This window comes from Aegilops tauschii, chromosome 7 (genome assembly GCF_002575655.3).
Source record: "Aegilops tauschii subsp. strangulata cultivar AL8/78 chromosome 7, Aet v6.0, whole genome shotgun sequence".
In the NCBI taxonomy this organism is placed as follows: Eukaryota; Viridiplantae; Streptophyta; class Magnoliopsida; order Poales; family Poaceae; genus Aegilops; species Aegilops tauschii.
This window is the reverse complement of record NC_053041.3, coordinates 32,414-55,758: the sequence shown is the minus strand read 5'-3', so window position 1 is coordinate 55,758 and position 23,345 is coordinate 32,414. Positions and strand designations below refer to the sequence as shown.

The 23,345-nt window shown below is 43.8% G+C and overlaps 1 protein-coding gene across 4 annotated transcripts; it reads left to right on the top strand.

Annotated features, from left to right (window-relative positions):
* Nucleotides 1-17,600: 17,600 nt before the first annotated feature.
* On the top strand, nucleotides 17,601-21,986 carry LOC109777024 (guanine nucleotide-binding protein alpha-1 subunit). Of its 4 annotated transcripts, none has more exons than XM_040397958.3 (13): nucleotides 17,601-17,862; nucleotides 18,288-18,445; nucleotides 18,538-18,610; nucleotides 18,897-18,934; nucleotides 19,035-19,124; nucleotides 19,289-19,366; nucleotides 20,284-20,391; nucleotides 20,474-20,575; nucleotides 20,694-20,749; nucleotides 20,859-20,993; nucleotides 21,082-21,175; nucleotides 21,269-21,408; nucleotides 21,485-21,986. In XM_040397958.3, exons 2-13 carry the CDS (start codon nucleotides 18,359-18,361, stop codon nucleotides 21,654-21,656), a joined length of 1,173 nt encoding a protein of 390 aa, XP_040253892.1. In that variant the 5' UTR covers nucleotides 17,601-17,862; nucleotides 18,288-18,358; the 3' UTR covers nucleotides 21,657-21,986. The 4 variants fall into 4 exon arrangements, with proteins under 4 accessions (XP_040253892.1, XP_040253894.1, XP_073362085.1 ...); XM_040397960.3 differs by having other exon boundaries at nucleotides 17,617-17,862; nucleotides 20,284-20,358; XM_073505984.1 differs by lacking the exon at nucleotides 17,601-17,862 and adding an exon at nucleotides 17,966-18,031.
* Nucleotides 21,987-23,345: the final 1,359 nt, after the last annotated feature.

The window sequence follows — 23,345 nt, the reverse complement described above, 5'->3', positions numbered from 1 at the left end:
CCTCCTTTTTGTCAAACAAGGACGATGAGAGAAAAGAGAGGGGAGATGGAGCCACCACATATTTGAAGTCTGGCGATCCTACAAGCTTTATTGAATTGACTCACCTCCGGCAGCTAGCTAGCTTCCAGCCCTATAAGATAGCCAAGGGGAGAGCTTCAAGCATCGACCGCCAACAGTGTCTGGAAACAGATGAGGTGGGCTCCAGGGTAAGAGCATCTCCAGCCGTTCGACCCCCAAGGGCTTGAAATAGCGCCTCTGGGGGCTTACCAGCGATATTTTCGACGTGGGGGTGCTCGGGTTCCCAGCCCCCCCCCCCACAAGTTCGCCCCCCAGCTGCCGAGTTCGGCCCAAATTCGGTGCAAATTAGGCCCAAATTTGGCACACTTTGGCACAAATTCAACAAAAACTATTTTTTATCACATAGTTTTTCACAAAAATCAATACAACTCAAATAGTTCAACGAAGCAAACTCATAATCTGAACACAAATTAAAACACATCGAACAAGGTGTTGCCCTTGAGCCTCCATAGGTGCTCCACCAGACCGTGCTGCAGGTCTTGATGCACCTGTGGGTCTCGGATCTCCTGACGCATATTGAGGAAGGCAGCCATGCTGCGGGTACCTGGTGATCGACAGTTGCAAGAGGACCCTGCCTGAAATTGTTGGGGAACGTGGTAATTTCAAAAAAATTCCTACGCACACCCAAGATCATGGTGATGCATAGCAATGAGAGGGGAGAGTGTCGTCCACGTACCCTCGTAGACCGTTAAGCGGAAGCGTTATGACAACGCGGTTGATGTAGTCGTACGTCTTCACAATAGACCGATCCTCAGTACCGAACGTACGGCACCTCCGCGTTCAGCACACGTTCAGCTCGGTGACGTCCCGCGAACTCAAGATCCAGTAGAGCTCGAGGGAGAGTTTCGTCAGCATGACGGCGTGGTGACGATGTTGATGAAGTTACCGATGCAGGGCTTCGCCTAAGCACCGCTACGATATGACCGAGGTGGACTATGGTGGAGGGGGCACCGCACACGGCTAAATGATCAATGATCAACTTGTGTGTCTTGGGGTGCCCCCCAGCCCCAGTATATAAAGGAGCTAGGGGGAGGCGGCCGGCCAAGGAGGAGGGCGCGCCAAGGGGGGAGTCCTACTCCCACTGGGAGTAGGACTCCTTCTTTCCTAGTGGGAGTAGGAGAAGGGGGAAGGAGGAGGTGGAGAGAAGGAAGGAGAGGGGGGCCGCCGCCCCCTTCCCTTGTCCAATTCGGACTGGGGCAAGGGGGGCCGCGCGCCACCTCCTGGCTGCCCTCTCTCTTCTCCACTAAGGCCCAACAGGCCCATTACATCCCCCGGGGGGTTCCGGTAACCCCCCGGTACTCCGGTATTAGTCCGAACTTGCCCGGAACCCTTCCGAAGTCCAAACATAGTCATCCAATATATCGATCTTTATGTCTCGACCATTTCGAGACTCCTCGTCATGTCCGTGATCATATCCGGGACTTCGAACTACCTTCGGTACATCAAAACATATAAACTCATAATACTGATCGTCACAGAACTTTAAGCGTGCGGACCCTACGGGTTCGAGAACTATGTAGACATGACCGAGACATGTCTCCGGTCAATAACAAATAGTGGAACCTGGATGCTCATATTGGTTCCTACATATTCTACGAAGATCTTTATCGGTCAAACCGCATAACAACATACGTTGTTCCCTTTGTCATCGATATGTTACTTGCCCGAGATTCGATCGTCGGTATCTCAATACCTAGCTCAATCTCGTTACCGGCAAGTCTCTTTACTCGTTTCGTAATGCATCATCCCACAACTAACTCATTAGTCACATTGCTTGCAAGGCTTATAGTGATGTGCATTACCGAGAGGGCCCAGAGATACCTCTCCGACAATCGGAGTGACAAATCCTAATCTCGATCTATGCCAACTCAACAAGTACCATCGGAGACACCTGTAGAGCACCTTTATAATCACCCAGTTACGTTGTGACGTTTGGTAGCACACAAAGTGTTCCTACGGTAATCGGGAGTTGCATAATCTCATAGTCATAGGAACATGTATAAGTCATGAAGAAAGCAATAGCAGTAAACTAAACGATCAAGTGCTAAGCTAACGGAATGGGTCAAGTCAATCACATCATTCTCCTAATGATGTGATCCCGTTAATCAAATGACAACTCATGTCTATGGCTAGGAAACTCAACCATCTTTGATCAACGAGCTAGTCAAGTAGAGGCATACTAGTGACACTATGTTTGTCTATGTATTCACACATGTATTATGTTTCCGGTTAATACAATTCTAGCATGAATAATAAACATTTATCATGATATGAGGAAATAAATAATAACTTTATTATTGCCTCTAGGGCATATTTCCTTCAATCTCCCACTTGCACTAGAGTCAATAATCTAGATTACACAGTAATGATTCTAACACCCATGGAGTTTTGGTGCTGATCATGTTTTGCTCGTGGAAGAGGCTTAGTCAACGGGTCTGCAACATTCACATCCGTATGTATCTTGCAAATCTCTATGTCTCCCACCTAGACTTGATCCCGGATGGAATTGAAGAGTCTCTTGATGTGCTTGGTTCTCTTGTGAAATCTGGATTCCTTTGCCAAAGCAATTGCACCAGTATTGTCACAAAAGATTTTCATTGGACCCAATGCACTAGGTATGACACCTATATCGGATATGAACTCCTTCATCTAGACTCCTTCATTTGCTGCTTTCGAAGCAGCTATGTACTCCGCTTCACACGTAGATCCCGCCACAACGCTTTGTTTAGAACTGCACCAACTGACAGCTCCACCGTTCAATGTAAACACGTATCCGGTTTGCGATTTAGAATCGTCCGGGTCAGTGTCAAAGCTTGCATCGACGTAACCATTTACGACGAGCTCTTTGTCACCTCCATAAACGAGAAACATATCCTTAGTCCTTTTCAGGTATTTCAGGATGTTCTTGACCGCTGTCCAGTGATCCATTCCTGGATTACTTTGGTACCTCCCTGCTAAGCTAATAGCAAGGCACACACCAGGTCTGGTACACAGCATTGCATACATGATAGAGCCTATGGCTGAAGCATAGGGAACACTTCTCATTTTCTCTCTATCTTCTGCAGTGGTTGGGCATTGAGTCTGACTCAATTTCACACCTTGTAACACAGGCAAGAACCCTTTCTTTGCTTGATCCATTTTGAACTTTTTCAAAACTTTGTCAAGATATGTGCTTTGTGAAAGTCCAATTAAGCGTCTTGATCTATCTCGATAGATCTTGATGCCCAATATGTAAGCAGCTTCACCGAGGTCTTTCATTGAAAAACTTTTATTCAAGTATCCTTTTATGCTATCCAGAAATTCTATATCATTTCCAATCAGCAATATGTCATCCACATATAATATTAGAAAGGCTATAGAGCTCCCACTCACTTTCTTGTAAATACAGGCTTCTCCAAAAGTCTGTATAAAACCATATGCTTTGATCACACTATCAAAACGTTTATTCCAACTCTGAGAGGCTTGCACCAGTCCATAAATGGATCGCTGGAGCTTGCACACTTTGTTAGCTCCCTTTGGATCGACAAAACCTTCCGGTTGCATCATATACAACTCTTCTTCCAGAAATCCATTCAGGAAGGCAGTTTTGACATCCATTTGCCAAATTTCATAATCATAAAATGCAGCAATTGCTAACATGATTCGGACAGACTTAAGCATCGCTACGGGTGAGAAAGTCTCATCATAGTGAACCCCTTGAACTTGTCGAAAACCTTTCGCAACAAGTCGAGCTTTGTAGACAGTAACATTACCGTCAGCGTCAGTCTTCTTCTTGAAGATCCATTTATTCTCTATGGCTTGCCTATCATCCCACAAGTCAACCAAAGTCTACACTTTGTTATCATACATGGATCCCATCTCAGATTTCATGGCCTCAAGCCATTTTGCGGAATCTGGGCTCACCATCGCTTCTTCATAGTTCATAGGTTCGCCTTGGTCAAGTAACATGACCTCCAGAACAAGATTACCGTACCACTCTGGTGCGGATCTTACTCTAGTTGACCTATGATGTTCGGTAGTAACTTGATCTGAAGATTCATGATCAACATCATTAACTTCCTCACTAATTGGTGTAGGTGTCACAGAAACCGGTTTCTGTGATGAACTACTTTCCAATAAGGGAGCAGGTACAGTTACCTCATCAAGTTCTACTTTCCTCCCACTCACTTCTTTCGAGAGAAACTCCTTCTCTAGAAAGGATCCATTCTTGGCAACAAATGTCTTACCTTCGGATCTGTGATAGAAGGTGTACCCAACAGTTTCCTTTGGGTATCCTATGAAGACACATTTCTCCGATTTGGGTTCGAGCTTATCAGGTTGAAGTTTTTTTACATAAGCATCGTAGCCCCAAACTTTAAGAAACGACAACTTTGGTTTCTTGCCAAACCATAGTTCATAAGGTGTCGTCTCAACGGATTTCGATGGTGCCCTATTTAATGTGAATGCAGTTGTCTCTAAAGCATAACCCCAAAATGATAGCGGTAAATCAGTAAGAGACATCATAGGTCGCACCATATCTAGTAAAGTACGATTACGACGTTCGGACACACCATTACGCTGTGGTGTTCCGGGTGGCGTGAGTTGTGAAACTATTCCGCTTTGTTTCAAATGTAGACCAAACTCGTAACTCAAATATTCTCCTCCACGATTAGATCGTAGAAACTTTATTTTCTTGTTACGATGATTTTCCACTCCACTCTGAAATTCTTTGAACTTTTCAAATGTCTCAGACTTATGTTTCATTAAGTAGATGTACCCATATCTGCTCAAATCATCTGTGAAGGTGAGAAAATAACGATACCCGCCGCGAGCCTCAATATTCATCGGACCACATACATCAGTATGTATAATCTCCAACAAATCTGTTGCTCGCTCCATTGTTCCGGAGAACGGCGTTTTAGTCATCTTGCCCATGAGGCATGGTTCGCAAGTACCAAGTGATTCATAATCAAGTGATTCCAAAAGTCCATCAGTATGGAGTTTCTTCATGCGCTTTACACCAATATGATCTAAACGGCAGTGCCACAAATAAGTTGCACTATCATTATCAACTCTGCATCTTTTGGCTTCAACATTATGAATATGTGTATCACTACTATCTAGATTTAATAAAAATAGACCACTCTTCAAGGGTGCATGATCATAAAAGATATTACTCATATAAATAGAACAACCATTATTCTCCGATTTAAATGAATAACTGTCTCGCATCAAACAAGATCCAGATATAATGTTCATGCTTAACGCTGGCACCAAATAACAATTATTCAGGTCTAAAACTAATCCCGAAGGTAGATGTAGAGGTAGCGTGCTGACTGCGATCACATCGACTTTGGAACCATTTTCCACGCGCATCGTCACCTCGTCCTTAGCCAATCGTCACTTAATCCGTAGTCCCTGTTTTGAGTTGCAAATATTAGCAACAGAACCAGTATCAAATACCCATGTGCTACTGCGAGCATTAGTAAGGTACACATCAATAACATGTATATCACATATACCTTTGTTCACCTTGCCATCCTTCTTATCCGCCAAATACTTGGGGCAGTTTCGCTTCCAGTGACCAGTCTGTTTGTAGTAGAAGCACTCAGTCTCAGGCTTAGGTCCAGACTTGGGTTTCTTCTCCTGAGCAGCAACTTGTTTGCTGTTTTTCTTGAAGTTGCCCTTCTTCTTCCCTTTACCCTTTTTCTTGAAACTGGTGGTCTTATTGACCATCAACACTTGATGCTCCTTCTTGATTTCTACCTCCGCAGCTTTTAGCATTGCGAAGAGCTCGGGAATTGTCTTATCCATCCCTTGCATATTATAATTCATCACAAAGCTCTTGTAGCTTGGTGGCAGTGATTGAAGAATTCTGTCAATGACACTATCATCCGGAATATTAACTCCCAATTGAATCAAGTGATTATTATACCCAGACATTTTGAGTATATGTTCACTGACATAACTATTCTCCTCCATCTTGCAACTGTAGAACTTGTTGGTGACCTCATATCTCTCAATCCGGGCATTTGCTTGAAATATTAACTTCAACTCCTGGAACATCTCATATGCTCCATGACGTTCAAAACGTCGTTGAAGTCCCGGTTCTAAGCCGTAAAGCATGGCACACTGAACTATCGAGTAGTCATCAGCTTTGCTCTGCCAGACATTCTTAACGTCGTTAGTTGCATCTGCAGCAGGCCTGGCACCCAGCGGTGCTTCCAGGACGTAATTCTTCTGTGCAGCAATGAGGATAATCCTCAAGTTATGGACCTAGTCCGTGTAATTGCTACCATCATCTTTCAACTTTGCTTTCTCAAGGAACGCATTAAAATTCAATGGAACAACAGCACGGGCCATCTATCTACAACAACATAGACAAGCAAAATACTATCAGGTACTAAGTTCATGATAAATTAAAGTTCAATTAATCATATTACTTAAGAACTCCCACTTAGATAGACATCCCTCGAATCATCCAAGTGATCACGTGATCCATCTCAACTAAACCATGTCCGACCATCACGTGAGATGGAGTAGTTTTCAATGGTGAACATCACTATGTTGATCATATCTACTATATGATTCACGCTCGACCTTTCGGTCTCAGTGTTCCGAGGCCATATCTGCATATGCTAGGCTCGTCAAGTTTAACCTGGGTATTCTGCGTGTGCAAAACTGGCTTACACCCGTTGTATTTGAACGTAGAGCTTATCACACCCGATCATCACGTGGTGTCTCGGCACGACGAACTTTCGCAACGGTGCATACTCAGGGAGAACACTTATACCTTGAAATTTAGTGAGAGATCATCTTATAATGCTACCGTCAATCAAAGAAAAATAAGATGCATAAAGGATAAACATCACATGCAATCAATATAAGTGATATGATATGGCCATCATCATCTTGTGCCTTTGATCTCCATCTCCAAAGCACCGTCATGATCACCATCGTCACCGGCGCGACACCTTGATCTCCATCGTAGCATCATTGTCGTCTCGCCAACTATTGCTTCTACGACTATCGCTATCGCTTAGTGATAAAGTAAAGCAATTACAGGGCGATTACATTGCATACAATAAAGCAACAACCATATGGCTCCTGCCAGTTGCCGATAACTCCGTTACAAAACATGATCATCTCATACAATAAAATGTAGCATCATGTCTTGACCATATCACATCACAACATGCCCTGCAAAAACAAGTTAGACGTCCTCTACTTTGTTGTTGCAAGTTTTACGTGGCCCAGCCCAAATTGCTGTTTTGGATGTTTAATGGGCTTTATTATACACTTTTATATTATTTTTGGGACTAACCTATTAACCGGAGGCCCAGCCCAAATTGCTGTTTTTTTGCCTATTTCAGTGTTTCGCAGAAAAAGAATATCAAACGGAGTCCAAACGGAATGAAACCTTCGGGAGCGTGATTTTCAGAACAAACGTAATCCAAAGGACTTGGAGTCCACATAAAGAAATCAACGAGGAGAGCACGAGGCAGGGGGCGCGCCTACCCCCCCGGCGCGCCCTCCACCCTCGTGGGGCCCATGTTACTCCACCGACATACTTCTTCCTCCTATATATACCTACGCACTCCCAAACCATCACAGGCATCCACGAAAACCTAATTCCACCGCCGCAACCTTCTGTACCCGTGAGATCCCATCTTGGGGCCTTTTCCAGCGCTCCGCCGGAGGGGGCATTGATCACGGAGGGCTTCTACATCAGCACCGTAGCCTCTTCGATGATGTGTGAGTAGTTTATCTCAGACCTTCAGGTCCATAGTTATTAGCTAGATGGCTTCTTCTCTCTCTTTGGATCTCAATACAAAGTTCTCCTCGATTCTCTTGGAGATCTATTCGATGTAATCTTCTTTTGTGGTGTGTTTGTCGAGACCGATGAATTGTGGGTTTATGATCAAGTTTATCTATGAACAATATTTGAATCTCCTCTGAATTCTTTTATGTATGATTGGTTCTTTGCAAGTCTCTTCGAATTATCATTTTGGTTTGGCCTACTAGATTGATCTTTCTTGCAATGGGAGAAGTGCTTAGCTTTGGGTTCAATCTTGCGGTGCTCGATCCCAGTGACAGAAAGGGAAACGACACGTATTGTATTGTTGCCATCAAGGATAAAAAGATGGGGTTTATATCATATTGCATGAGTTTATCCCTCTACATCATGTCAACTTGCTTAAAGCGTTACTCCGTTCTTATGAACTTAATACTCTAGATGCATGCTGGATAGCGGTCGATGTGTGGAGTAATAGTAGTAGATGCAGAATCGTTTCGGTCTACTTGTCACGGACGTGATGCCTATATACATGATCATACCTAGATATTCTCATAACTATGCTCAATTCTATCAATTGCTCGACAGTAATTTGTTCACCCACCGTAATACTTGTGCTCTTGAGAGAAGCCACTAGTGAAACCTATGGCCCCCGGGTCTATTTTCCATTATATTAATCTTCCAACACTTAGCTATTTCTATTGCCGTTTATTTTACTTTGCATCTTATTTCTCTTTATTATAAAAATACCAAAAATATTATCTTATCATATCTATCAGATCTCACTCTCGTAAGTGACCGTGAAGGGATTGACAACCCCTTTATCGCGTTGGTTGCGAGGTTCTTATTTGTTTGTGTAGGTGCGTGGGACTCGAGCATGGTCTCCTACTGGATTGATACCTTGGTTCTAAAAAACTGAGGGAAATACTTACGCTACTTTACTGCATCACCCTTTCCTCTTCAAGGGAAAACCAACGCAGTGCTCAAGAGGTAGCAAGAAGGATTTCTGGCGCCGTTGCCGGGGAGATTCGCGCCAAGTCAAGTCAAGATTTGACTCCCGACAACGAGCCATTTCTGGCGCCGTTGCCGGGGAGTCTACGCACAAGTCAAGACATACCAAGTATCCATCACAAACTCCTATCCCTCGCATTACATAATGTGCCTTTTGCCTCTCGTTTTCCTCTCCCCCACTTCACCCTTGCTGTTTTATTCGCCCTCTCTTTTCCGTTCGCCTCTTTTTCGCTTGCTTCTTGTTTGCTCGTGTGTTGGATTGCTTGCTTGTCACAATGGCTCGACCTAGATTTGGTGACCTTCACCTTAAAAGGTTAGAAGAGATTGAAAACAACGTCAGAAGTTTTATGAATATACAATTTGAGCATAATAATTTCTTTAGAAACGAGCTTAAGGAACAAAAAACTTTATGGGATATATGAATAAAGAGCTCGATGATATGTCTAAGGAATTTTATGGTTTGATAATAAAGATGAAGATCTAAAAGTTATTGATGTGTCTCCTATTAAATCTTTGTTTTGCAATATGAATCTTGATAATGATGGGACTGAATATGAGCCACCTTTACCTAGAAGGCGTTCCAAAAATTCGGAGTCTTCAGATCTTGATGCGAAATTGGGTAAAAGTGGGATTGAAGAGATCAAAACTTTAGAAATTAATGAACCCACTATTTTGGATCTCAAGGAACTTAATTATGATAATTGCTCTTTGATAGATTGTATTTCCTTGTTGCAATCCGTGCTAAATTCTCCTCATGCTTATAGCCAAAATAAAGCTTTTACTAAACATATCGTTGATGCTTTGATGCAATCTTATGAAGAAAAACTTGAGTTGGAAGTTTCTATCCCTAGAAAACTTTATGATGAGTGGGAACCTACTATTAAAATTAAAATTAAAGATCATGAATGCTATGCTTTGTGTGATTTGGGTGCTAGTGTTTCCACGATTCCAAAAACTTTATGTGATTTGTTAGGTTTCCGTGAATTTGATGATTGTTCTTTGAACTTGCACCTTGCGGATTCCACCATTAAGAAACCTATGGGAAGAATTAATGATGTTCTTATTGTTGCAAATAGGAACTATGTGCCCGTAGATTTCATTGTTCTTGATATAGATTGCAATCCTTCATGTCCTATTATTCTTGGTAGACCTTTCCTTAGAACGATTGATGCAATTATTGATATGAAGGAAGGGAATATTAGATTCCAATTTCTGTTAAGGAAAGGCATGGAACACTTCCCTAGACAGAAAATAAAATTACCTTATGAATCCATTATGAGAGCCACTTATGGATTGCCTACCAAAGATGGCAATACCTAGATCTATCCTTGTTTTTATGCCTAGCTAGGGGCGTTAAACGATAGCGCTTGTTGGGAGGCAACCCAATTTTATTTTAGTTTTTTGCTTTTTGCTTATGTTTAGGAATAAATATTTGATCCAGCCTCTGGTTAGATTTGTTTTTATGTTTTAATTAGTGTTTGTGCCAAGTTAAACCTATAGGATCTTCTTGGGCGATAGTTATTTGATCTTGCTGAAAATTCCAGAAACTTTCTGTTCACGAAAACAATAGTTAAAAATCACCAAAACGTGATACAATACTGATTCCAATTGCAGTAGATCAATAAACAAATTGTCTAGGTCTTACTATTTTGGTAGATTTTTTTGAGTTCCAGAAGTTTGCGTTAGTCACAGATTACTACAGACTGTTCTGTTTTTGACAGATTCTGTTTTTCGTGTGTTGTTTGCTTATTTTGATGAATCTATGGCTAGTAAAATAGTTTATAAACCATAGAGAAGTTGGAACACAGTAGGTTTAACACCAATATAAATAAAGAATGAGTTCATTACAGTACCTTGAAGTGGTGTTTTGTTTTCTTTCGCTAACGGAGCTCACAAGATTTTCTGCTAAGTTTTGTGTTGTGAAGTTTTCAAGTTTTGGGTAAAAGATTTGATGGATTATGGAACAAGGAGTGGCAAGAGCCTAAGCTTGGGGATGCCCATGGCACCCCAAGATAATCTAAGGACACCAAAAAGCCAAAGCTTGGGGATGCCCCGGAAGGCATCCCCTCTTTCGTCTTCGTCCATCGGTAACTTTACTTGGAGCTATATTTTTATTCACCACATGATATGTGTTTTGCTTGGAGCGTCTTGTATAATTTGAGTCTTTGCTTTTTAGTTACCACAATCATCCTTGCTGTACACACCTTTTGAGAGAGACACACATGATTCGGAATTTATTAGAATACTCTATGTGCTTCACTTATATCTTTTGAGCTATATAGTTTTTGCTCTAGTGCTTCGCTTATATCTTTTAGAGCACGGTGGTGGATTTGTTCTATAGAAACTATTGTTCTCTAATGCTTCACTTATATTATTTTGAGAGTCCTACAAAACAGCATGGTAATTTACTTTAATTATGATAGGCATCCAAGATTAGTAAAAAAAATTCTTATGAGTGCGTTGAATACTATGAGAAGTTTGATGCTTGATAATTGTTTTGAGATATGAAGATGGTGATATTAGAGTCATGCTAGTTGAGTAGTTGTGAATTTGAGAAGTACTTGTGTTAAATTTTGTGATTCCCGTAGCATGCACGTATGGTGAACCGTTATGTGATGAAGTCAGAGCATGATTTATTTATTGATTGTCTTCCTTATGAGTGGCGGTCGGGGACGAGCGATGGTCTTTTCCTACCAATCTATCCCCCTAGGAGCATGCGCGTAATACTTTGCTTTGATAACTCGTAGATTTTTGCAACAAGTATATGCGTTCTTTATGACTAATGTTGAGTCCATGGATTATACGCACTCTCTTCCTTCCACCATTGCCTCTCTAATACCGCGCACTTTTCGCCGGTATCATACACCCACCATATACCTTCCTCAAAACAGCCACCATACCTACCTATCATGGCATTTCCATAGCATTCCGAGATATATTGCCATGCAACTTACCACCGTTCCGTTTACTATGACACGCTTCATTATTGTCATATTGCTTTGCATGATCATGTAGTTGACATCGTATTTGTGACAAAGCCACCGTTCATAATTCTTTCATACATGTCACTCTTGAATCATTGCATATCCCGGTACACCGCCGGAGGCATCCACATAGAGTCATATTTTGTTCTAAGTTTTGAGTTGTAATTCTTGAGTTGTAAAGAAAATAAAAGTGTGATGATCATCATTATTAGAGCATTGTCCCAAGTGAGGAAAGGATGATGGAGACTATGATTCCCCCATAAGTCGGGATGAGACTCCGGACTATATAAAAAAACAGGCCAAAAAAAAGAGAGGAGGCCCAAAGAAAAAAAATGAGAGAAAAAGAGAGAAGGGACAATGTTACTATCCTTTTACCACACTTGTGCTTCAAAAGTAGCACCATGATCTTCATGATAGAGAGTCTCCTATGTTATCACTTTCATATACTAGTGAGAAATTTTCATTATAGAACTTGGCTTGTATATTCCAATGATGGGATTCCTCAAAATGCCCTAGGTCTTCATGAGCAAGCGAGTTGGATGCACACCCACTTAGTTTCTTTTGTTGAGCTTTCACATACTTATAGCTCTAGTGCATCCGTTGCATGGCAATCCCTACTCACTCACATTGATATCTATCAATGGGCATCTCCATAGCCCGTTGATACGCCTAGTTGATGTGAGACTATCTTCTCCTTTTTTGTCTTCTCCACAACCACCATTCTATTCCACATATAGTTCTATGTCCATGGCTCACGCTCATGTATTGCGCGAAGATTGAAAAGTTTGAGAACACCAAAAGTATGAAACAATTGCTTGGCTTGTCATCGGGGTTGTGCATGATTAAATACTTTGTGTGATGAAGATAGAGCATAGCCAGACTATATGATTTTGTAGGGATAACTTTCTTTGGCCATGTTATTTTGAGAAGACATAATTGCTTAGTTAGTATGCTTGAATTAATATTATTTTTATGTCAATATTAGACTTTTATCTTGAATCATTCGGATCTGAACATTCATACCACAATTAAGAGAATTACATTGAAAATTATGCCAAGTAGCATTCCACATCAAAAATTCTCTTTTTATCATTTACCTACTGGAGCAGGAATTAAGCTTGGGGATGCTTGATACGTCTCCAACGTATCTATAATTTTTTATTGTTCCATGCTATATTATATTCTGTTTTGGATGTTTAATGGGCTTTATTATACACTTTTATATTATTTTGGGACTAACCTATAACCGGAGGCCCAGCCCAAATTGCTGTTTTTTTTGCCTATTTCAGTGTTTCGCAGAAAAAGAATATCAAACGGAGTCCAAACGGAATGAAACCTTCGGGAACATGATTTTCGGAACAAACGTGATCCAGAGGACTTGGAGTCCACGTAAAGAAATCAACGAGGAGAGCATGAGGCAGGGGGCGCGCCTACCCCCAGGCGCGCCCTCCATCCTCGTGGGGCCCACGTTGCTCCACCGACGTACTTCTTCCTCCTATATATACCTACGTACCCCCAAACCATCAGACGCATCCACGAAAACCTAATTCCACCGCCGCAACCTTCTGTACCCACGAGATCCCATCTTGGGGCCTTTTCCGGCGCTCCGCCGGAGGGGGCATTGATCACGGAGGGCTTCTACATCAACACCGTAGCCTCTCCGAAGATGTGTGAGTAGTTTACCTCAGACCTTCGGGTTCATAGTTATTAGCTAGATGGCTTCTTCTCTCTCTTTGGATCTCAATACAAAGTTCTCCTCGATTCTCTTGGAGATCTATTCGATGTAATCTTCTTTTGTGGTGTGTTTGTCGAGACCGATGAATTGTGGGTTTATGATCAAGTTTATCTATGAACAATATTTGAATCTCCTCTGAATTCTTTTATGTATAATTGGTTATCTTTGCAAGTCTCTTCGAATTATCATTTTGGTTTGGCCTACTAGATTGATCTTTCTTGCAATGGGAGAAGTGCTTAGCTTTGGGATCAATCTTGCGGTACTCGATCCCAGTGACAGAAAGGGAAACGACACGTCTTGTATTGTTGCCATCGAGGATAAAAAGATGGGGTTTATATCATATTGCATGAGTTTATCCCTCTACATCATGTCAACTTGCTTAAAGCGTTACTCCGTTCTTATGAACTTAATACTCTAGATGCATGCTGGATAGCGGTCGATGTGTGGACTAATAGTAGTAGATGCAGAATCGTTTCGGTCTACTTGTCACGGACGTGATGCCTATATACATGATCATACCTAGATATTCTCATAACTATGCTCAATTCTATCAATTGCTCGACAGTAATTTGTTCACCCACCGTAATACTTGTGCTCTTGAGAGAAGCCACTAGTGAAACCTATGGCCCCCGGGTCTATTTTCCATCATATTAATCTTCCAACACTTAGATATTTCTATTGCCATTTATTTTACTTTGCATCTTTATTTCTCTTTATTATAAAAAATACCAAAAATATTATCTTATCATATCTATCAGATCTCACTCTCGTAAGTGACCGTGAAGGGATTGACAACCCCTTTTATCGCGTTGGTTGCGAGGTTCTTATTTGTTTGTGTAGGTGTGTGGGACTCGAGCGTGGTCTCCTACTGGATTGATACCTTGGTTCTCAAAAACCGAGGGAAATACTTACGCTACTTTACTGCATCACCCTTTCCTCTTCAAGGGAAACCCAACGCAGTGCTCAAGAGGTAGCATGCCACTGTTGGGGAACGTGGTAATTTCAAAAAAATTCCTACGCACACGCAAGATCATCGTGATGCATAGCAACGAGAGGGGAGAGTGTCGTCCACGTACCCTCGTAGACCGTTAAGCGGAAGCGTTATGACAACGCGGTTGATGTAGTCGTATGTCTTCATGATCGACCGATCCTCAGTACCGAACGTACGGCACCTCCGCGTTCAGCACACGTTCAGCTCGGTGACGTCCCGGGAACTCATGATCTCGTAGAGCTCGAGGGAGAGTTTCGTCAGCACGACGGCGTGGTGACGATGTTGATGAAGTTACCGATGCAAGGCTTCGCCTAAGCACCGCTATGATATGACCGAGGTGGAATATGGTGGAGGGGGGCACCGCACACGGCTAAAAGATCAATGATCAACTTGTGTGTCTTGGGGTGCCCCCTGCCCCCGTATATAAAGGAGCTAGGGGGGAGGCGGCCGGCCAAGGAGGAGGGCGCGCCAAGGGGGGAGTCCTACTCCCACCGGGAGTAGGACTCCTCCTTTCCTAGTGGGAGTAGAAGGGGGAATGAGGAGGTGGAGAGAGGGAAGGAGAGGGGGGCCGCCACCTCCTTCCCTTGTCCAATTCGGACTGGGGCAAGGGGGGCCGTGCGCCCCTCCTGGCTTCCCCCTCTCTTCTCCACTAAGGCCCAACAGGCCCATTACATCCCCCGGGGGGTTCCGGTAACCCCCCGGTACTCCGGTATTAGTCCAAACTTGCCCGGAACCCTTCTGAAGTCCAAACATAGTCATCCAATATATCGATCTTTATGTATCGACCATTTCGAGACTGCTCGTCATGTCCGTGGTCATATCCGGGACTCCGAACTACCTTCAGTACATGAAAACATATAAACTCATAATACCGATCGTCACAGAACTTTAAGCGCGCGGACCCTACGGGTTCGAGAACTATGTAGACATGACCGAGACATGTCTCCGGTCAATAACCAATAGCGGAACCTGGATGCTCATATTGGTTCCTACATATTCTACAAAGATCTTTATCGGTCAAACCGCATAACAACATACGTTGTTCCCTTTGTCATCGATATGTTACTTGCCCGAGATTCGATCGTCGGTATCTCAATACCTAGCTCAATCTCGTTACCAGCAAGTCTCTTTACTCATTCCGTAATGCATCATCCCGCAACTAACTCATTAGTCACATTGCTTGCAAGGCTTATAGTGATGTGCATTACCGAGAGGACCCAGAGACACCTCTCCGACAATTGGAGTGACAAATCCTAATCTCGATCTATGCCAAATCAACAAGTACCATCGGAGACACCTGTAGAGCACCTTTATAATGACCCAGTTATGTTGTGACGTTTGGTAGCACACAAAGTGTTCCTCCGGTAATCGGGAGTTGCATAATCTCATAGTCATAGGAACATGTATAAGTCATGAAGAAAGCAACAGCAGTAAACTAAACGATCAAGTGCTAAGCTAACGGAATGGTCAAGTCAATCACATCATTCTCCTAATGATGTGATCCCGTTAATCAAATGACAACTCATGTCTATGGCTAGGAAACTCAACCATCTTTGATCAACGAGCTAGTCAAGTAGAGGCATACTAGTGACACTATATTTGTCTATGTATTCACACATGTATTATCTTTCCGGTTAATACAATTCTAGCATGAATAATAAACATTTATCATGATACGAGGAAATAAATAATAACTTTATTATTGCCTCTAGGGCATATTTCCTTCAGAAATATGGTTCAGTGTCAAACAGTGGCTCTTCCTGCTCGCTCTCAATGATCATGCTGTGCAAGATGACACAACAATTCATCACCTCCCACATCTGAGATTTCGACCAGGCTAGAGCGGGGCATCAGACAACAGCAAATCAAGATTGGAGAACACCAAATGCCCGCTCGACATCCTTCCTGCAAGCCTCCTGGCGGGTGGAGACGGCGAAAATAGCTGTTGTGCACTTATGGAGTGAGGAGAATCCAACTGTGCCGGTGCAATCCTTCTTGCAAATGAAATAGCTGTCGAACTCCCGGATGACATTCACAATCCCGAGGAAGAGCTTCCGGCTCATCCGATAACGACACCGAAATACTTTCTCCATGTGCAGTGGAGCATCGGCGAAGTAGTCAGCGTAGAGCAAGCAATAGCCCTCCATTCGATGCCTCTGCTTGCTATTACGGCAGCCCGACACCGAGCCACCTTGCCGCGGCTTTGCATTGTTCACGAACAGGCCGGCCAGAGCGGCGAGGATCATGAGGTGTTCTTCGTCATCGGTGTCGGCCGCGGCTTCCTCCTCCATCAGAGCTGCGAACGCCTCCTCCTCGTCGGAGTTCATTGCTGAACAGGCAAATCGTCGAACACCTAGCGAGCGTGGTGGGTGGGCAGCCGCCGGTATCCCCGCCTGCGTGGTCAGAGCCCTGGAAAGCTCGCCCAGGAGCAGGATGGAGGCTGTCGTGGCGAAACCCTCTCTTTCCATAGGGGAATGGCCTTTCTAGCGGCGGAGTAGCAACTGTGGGCAGGTGGGTGGCGTCGGGATCGGCATGGCGGCGAAAGGGGAAGTGGCGTCCTGCCGCGCGCGGGTTGAATATGGGCGGGGAAGAAGACGTTTCTCGTTGATAGTGGTGGCCCACGCGCCACTTTTCCTTCCGCCGGAGCCCCCCCAGTGCGCTAGGTTCAGGCTGAGATCACCGGGCCAAAGAATGGGCAGAATCGGCGGAATTCGGCGTCCTGGGAGCGTGACTGGATTTTTTTGCGCCGACGGAAAAAAAGGCGTCTTGGAGCGTGTTGGGGTGCACTGGAGATGCTCTAAGACAACCACCACCCTGAATTTTAGTTCAGTTTTTTAAAGGTTTCTACAATAATAGGAGTATTTTATTTTATTTTCTCTGTTTGGAAATTTTGTATTGGTGACGTGATTTTAGTAGTTTCATTTCATCAAAAAAGAATATTTTTTTTTATTGGGCTTCCTTTGTACTCCCTCCGTCTTATAATATAGGACGTTTGTTGTAGTTGGATTTCCATTTCGATTTTGTCTTGCCTACCAAACCAAAGTGGGAGGACGCACGCATTCCCTTCTCTCACTCCACTCCCACTTTGGTTCCTCACTCTCACTCTCACTGACCTACCGAACCAATCTCTCCTCCTCCCTACAAACCACCCGCCGCCGCCCAGAAGCTCCCCCCTGCCGTCTCCACCCCGCCCCTCCCCTCCCCTCCCCTCCCCTTGGATTGGATTGGATTGGGTTGGGCCTTCTTGGCTCCCCTGCCCTGCCCTTGGATCGGATCGGATTCGATTGAGGTATGTATGAGCAGCAAGCAAGCAAGCAAGAAGCCTAGATTCAGATTCATTCTATCTCTCATCTCTTTTCGTCACTCAGAAAATAAATAAATAAAAAACACAGCTTGTTGGTTGTAGCTAGCTAGCTCGCTCAGTAGATCCGCCCGCCCGCCCGCCCGCCGTGCAGTTGGTAGGTCGCCACTACCAAATCACGTTCTAGCTTTGCTTGCTTATTAATTTCTTTCTTTCTTTCTTGATTTGTTGATTTGTTTCTACTGTAAATGTAAATGTACTGTACCAAGGAAAGGAAAGGAAAGGAAAGGAAAGGAAAGGATATGCTGCTTGATTTGTTCCACATCTCATCTCATCTCTTTTTTATTAAGCTATAAGTAGTTTTATTTAGAGGTCTCTGGATCTTACTTGCCCCCCGTCATCTTATCTTTCAGGTCATTGGCAAGGAAGGAAGCATGAGACCCACCGCGCGTCTTGTCTTCTAGAATAATAATAATAAGTCTCCATGCTCGCGTGTGCGCTTCAAACCATGGGCTCATCCTGCAGCAGACCTCACTCAGTAAATGAGGCAGACGCAGCTGACAACACAAGAGTGAGTAGCCTCCTTTCCATACCACTTACTAGACCTCTTCATTTCATTCAATTCCTCCTGTCCTGTCCTAATGTCCTGATGCACCACTACAGTCTGCAGACATCGACCGGCGGATTCTTCAGGAGACAAAGGCGGACCAGCACATCCACAAGCTCTTGCTTCTTGGTAACCTAACTGCCAACTCACTTTAACTTTTACACGCATTTCTTCTTATGCCTGCTAGTCTCAATATTATCTTCACAATTTGAATTTACTGCTTCACTCAACTAAATCTTTCTAACCAACTTCATTTGTGTATCTCCTTTGTTTTTGAATTTTTCTTGCAAGCTTTCTCGTTAATGATTGGGATCACTGAAAACATTACTTGGACCTCTCTTCTTTAGCCTGCTTTGCTTCAGAATCAGGACAGAGCGATTCCTAATAGGATGCCGATGCTTTCTTTCTTTTTCAGGTGCCGGAGAATCAGGAAAGTCCACGATATTTAAACAGGCAAGAACCCCTCCATTGTATTGTATTATTCTTCCCTGCCCCATGGCCCCATGGAAATATAGTATGCCCTTACGTTTACTGAATGTTTGTTTATCTTCAGATCAAGCTTCTTTTCAGAACCGGCTTCGACGAGGCAGAACTCAAGGGCTATACGCCCGTCATCCATGCCAACGTGTTCCAGACAATCAAAGTATGCTCCTACTACTGGAACGGGTGTGTTTTAATATATATGATTTTTTTCCTCTTCCTCTCATTGCTTAGTGGGGATCATGTAGGCAGCTTTATCATCTTCTTATGGGGGCTGGTGTGTTTGCACATATTTTCCCTGAGTAATAATGAGTTGAATTTGCACAGATACTATACGATGGAGCTAAAGAGCTTGCCCAAGTGGAACCCGAGTCTTCAAAATATGTGATATTACCCGATAATCAGGTCCGTGCATCCTATTTTGTTCAGTAAGTAGTAGAGTTACATTTGGTGGATTTGGACATAAGCACCACCAATATCTCGCAACATGGTAACTGTGGTCTGTTACAACTGAAGCAGCATTACAGTTACACAACCAGCTAGTCTAGGCTATGTTCGAACCTGTCCAACTTACAACATGATGTAATATCTTGCAACATGGTAACCATCATCTGCTACAATTTACAACTGGAGCAGCAGTTCCTTGTTAAGGAACATCTTTAAGCAGTATTATTGTCCAGAGAGCAAGCAGCAGTTTCTATTTCAAACTGATAACCATCATCTGTTTGTTACACAACTACTGTAGCTAGCTACAATCGAACCTCTTCAGACCTCGCATTGCAGCTCTGCTGCACTAGATCTAGATGAACCTCTTCAGACCCGTAAACACCCTGCTTTAAGCAGGCAGTATTGTGTTTTGCTGCTTTTCCACTGTCATTCTCGAATACATATCCAACTCTCGAATACTTTTCCCTTTTATGTATTGCTCTGCTCCTTTGATTTTCCTCAAATCATTAGTCTTTTTTTTTTGCGGGGAAATCATTTGTCTTCTGATAACTGGGAAGTATATACTCTTATATTACTCTTATATACTCAGTAATCCTTCACCTTGTATGATTGTGATGATTGTCACTTAAAATTTTGGTTGTTTAGATTTGGCACTTTGAGGGCTTTACTGTTTAAATTGTTTGATGGCACTGAAGGATACAGGTTACCACCTTAACATCATATGCATTACAATGCCAATGAGATTACAAGACGTGTTTCCTTCTTTATGTAAAGGATACTTGTTTCCAGCTTGACATCGTATGCCGTACAGTATTATTGAGATTGTTATGAAGTCTGTTTATTTTTTATGTCGTGCCATCCTATCCTATCTTCAGGAGATTGGAGAAAAACTATCAGAAATCGGAGGCAGGTTGGATTACCCGTCGCTTAACAAAGAACTCGTACAGGATGTAAGAAAATTATGGGAAGATCAAGCCATTCAGGTTTTTGTTTCGGTTTCTGTAAAGAGATGTGAATGACGTCAAACAACCAACTTAGTTATAAAGAAATGCATCTACTGTGTAGGAAACTTACTCGTGTGGAAGTGTGCTGCAAGTTCCTGACTGTGCACACTACTTCATGGACAATTTGGACCGATTAGCTGAAGCAGATTACGTACCAACAAAGGTCGGTCTGTAATTATCCACAATCAAATTCTTATCTGGAGACATTTATTTACTGGTTATCAGATGGATATAATGATGGTCAGATCTTTTCCCTGCTAACATTTCGAGATGTTTTGCAGGAGGATGTGCTCCATGCAAGAGTGCGGACAAATGGGGTTGTAGAAATTCAATTTAGGTAATCTGGTTAATTGAGGTTTGCATATGTCATCTTTTGCTCTGCTCAGATACATACAGAATGACAGACTGAAGAGAGTTAACCGGGCAGTTTCTCTCTCTGCATGCAGCCCCCTTGGAGAGAGCAAAAGGGGCGGAGAGGTGTACAGGCTGTACGACGTAGGGGGTCAAAGGAATGAGAGAAGGAAGTGGATTCATCTCTTTGAAGGTGTTGATGCAGTTATCTTTTGTGCTGCCATTAGCGAGTGAGTACAATCTCATTTCTAAACTGCACTGAATACATGAATGGGTGCATCCTTTGTCTGATGTTTGGAGGCTGTTACTGTCTGTCAGGTACGATCAGTTGTTATTTGAGGACGAGACGCAGAACAGGATGATGGAGACCAAGGAGCTGTTCGACTGGGTATTAAAGCAGAGATGTTTTGAGGTCTGTCTCAAATTTCCCGTTTTAACTTGAAGCTATTTTGGAGTATTTCTGATCCTACTCTACTTGATGTGATGTTGCTTTCGATCGGTCCAGAAAACATCCTTCATGTTGTTCCTCAACAAATTTGACATATTCGAGAGGAAAATACAAAAGGTTCCTTTGACCGTGTGCGAGTGGTTTAAGGACTATGAGCCAATCGCGCCTGGCAAACAGGATGTGGAGCATGCCTATGAGTGAGTGCCATGCCTGCCGCTCTCACCACGTACATTATTAGTTTCAGTTTACTTATGGTGTTTTACTTGAGTGCAGGTTCGTGAAGAAGAAGTTTGAGGAGGTCTACTTCCAGAGCAGCAAGCCCGAGCGTGTCGACCGGGTGTTCAAGATCTACAGAACGACAGCGCTGGACCAGAAACTTGTAAAGAAGACGTTCAAGCTGATGGACGAGAGCATGAGACGCTCCCGGGAAGGAACGGGGACGTGATGGAGGCAAGCCACATGAGAAGAAAAACGGCAATTAGGATGACACAGAAATTAAGTTTACGCTGTCGCAACTTTGTGTTGTAATTCATCATTCTTTAGTGTAGAAGAGGAAGAAGACTGATTGATCCCTTTGTGCTTGCTTGCTTTCACAAGCAAGCTCCAGGAAAGGAAAGGAAAGAAATCTGATGAATGCAGTAGCATGCAAAGTTTGGATCTGTCTTTTTTGCTTTCTACTTGCCCATAAAATATTTTGCATATTTTGTTGGATCATCACACTCATTGTTCCTTCATGGCTATTTTGGGGCCCATAATGAGGTAGTATGTTGGGGTATTTCTGGCCTATATTTTGGGCCCAGTGGTGATTTTCATGACATTTCATATTTTTTATGTTTGGTAACTGAGTGCCTTTCGAGGGAAATGGATTTTGCTGTTCCTACATGCTATTTATGGTCATGCGACGATTTTTACAACATTTCAGTTTATATTTTTGGACACCTAGGGTGTGTTTGAAGGTGTTGAATATATTTGTGTATGTATGTTGTGTCGTAGGTCCACCTCCTAGTTTTCCTGTATAGTTGAGGTTGTGGCCCGTCTTGTACATTATATACGTGTCTAGTGTCTTGTACATTATATACGTGTCTAGTGCATCTGGTCAATGCATTGTGAGTTGCACTGCCTAAACCTAAGTCTCTGCATGGTATCAGTTTTCTCTACGATCCTATCTTAGTCGGCGCCATCGCTCCTCCTAGCCGCCGCCGCCGCTGCCTCCCTCCACCGCTTTCGCCACCCTAACCCTAGCCACCGCTACCACCCTTTGTCCCCGCAGCCACCGCCCCCACCCTAACCCTCTCCCACCGTTGCCTTCTCCTTTCACCCTAGATGCCGCCCTCCCTCCCACCGATCCACCCCGCTGCCATGGCCTCCCCGAGCTCCTCGGTCTCCTCCGGGTGCAGCAACCCGTTCGCCGGTCCGGACATCGACCTCGTTCGTGATCTCAACATCTTCGAACGCGTTCTGGTGATCCTTGATCGGTCCACTGCCTCCTACTCCGTCTGGAAAAGGTACTTCTCCTTTGTGTTCCGTGAGTACCTGCTACACGGTGGCACCGTGGACTCTCGTCTCATGGTGAACAACGAGGACTAGATGATTCTCGACGCCACCATCATCCGATGATTCTACCTCACCATCTCCAAGGACCTCTTCAACACGGTGGTGTGCGATGAGGACGACGCCTACGCTGTCTGGACCAAGCTCAACGGCCTATTCACTGACAACAAACTTCAGCGCAAGGTCCTCCTTCACGGCGAGTTTTATGTGTGCCAGCAGCTTGATTCATCCATTGATGATTTTTGCATGCGCCTCAAAAAGCTTGCCGATGAGCTCCGTGATCTTGGTGAGAAGGGTCGGTGACGAGCTCCTCATCAGCACCCTCACCGCCGGTCTCAACGAAGACTTTGGGAACGCCGCGTCCATACCCTCATCCCGGAGACGACCTTCGCTAAGGTTGTGGCGTACCTAAAGCTTGAGGAGCGATGTATGAAGATGGCGCAGACACGGGCTACGCACACCGCCCTCACCACCGGCACCCGCGGTGGCTCGACGCTACATGCACCTCAGTCGCGCCCCGCGCCGGCCACCCCGCCGCTGCCCGCCTTCCCGCAGGTGCCGGCCCCCTTCCCGCCGCAGCAGC

Excerpts from the sequence above, each read along its gene's own strand:
- LOC109777024 (XM_040397958.3), top strand. The coding sequence starts at position 18,359 with ATGCTCGCGTGTGCGCTTCAAACCATGGGCTCATCCTGCAGCAGACCT. Across the intron at positions 20,392-20,473 it reads GGGAAGATCAAGCCATTCAG|GAAACTTACTCGTGTGGAAG; the intron begins GTTTTTGTTTCG and ends TCTACTGTGTAG. Across the intron at positions 20,994-21,081 it reads TTTTGTGCTGCCATTAGCGA|GTACGATCAGTTGTTATTTG; the intron begins GTGAGTACAATC and ends ACTGTCTGTCAG.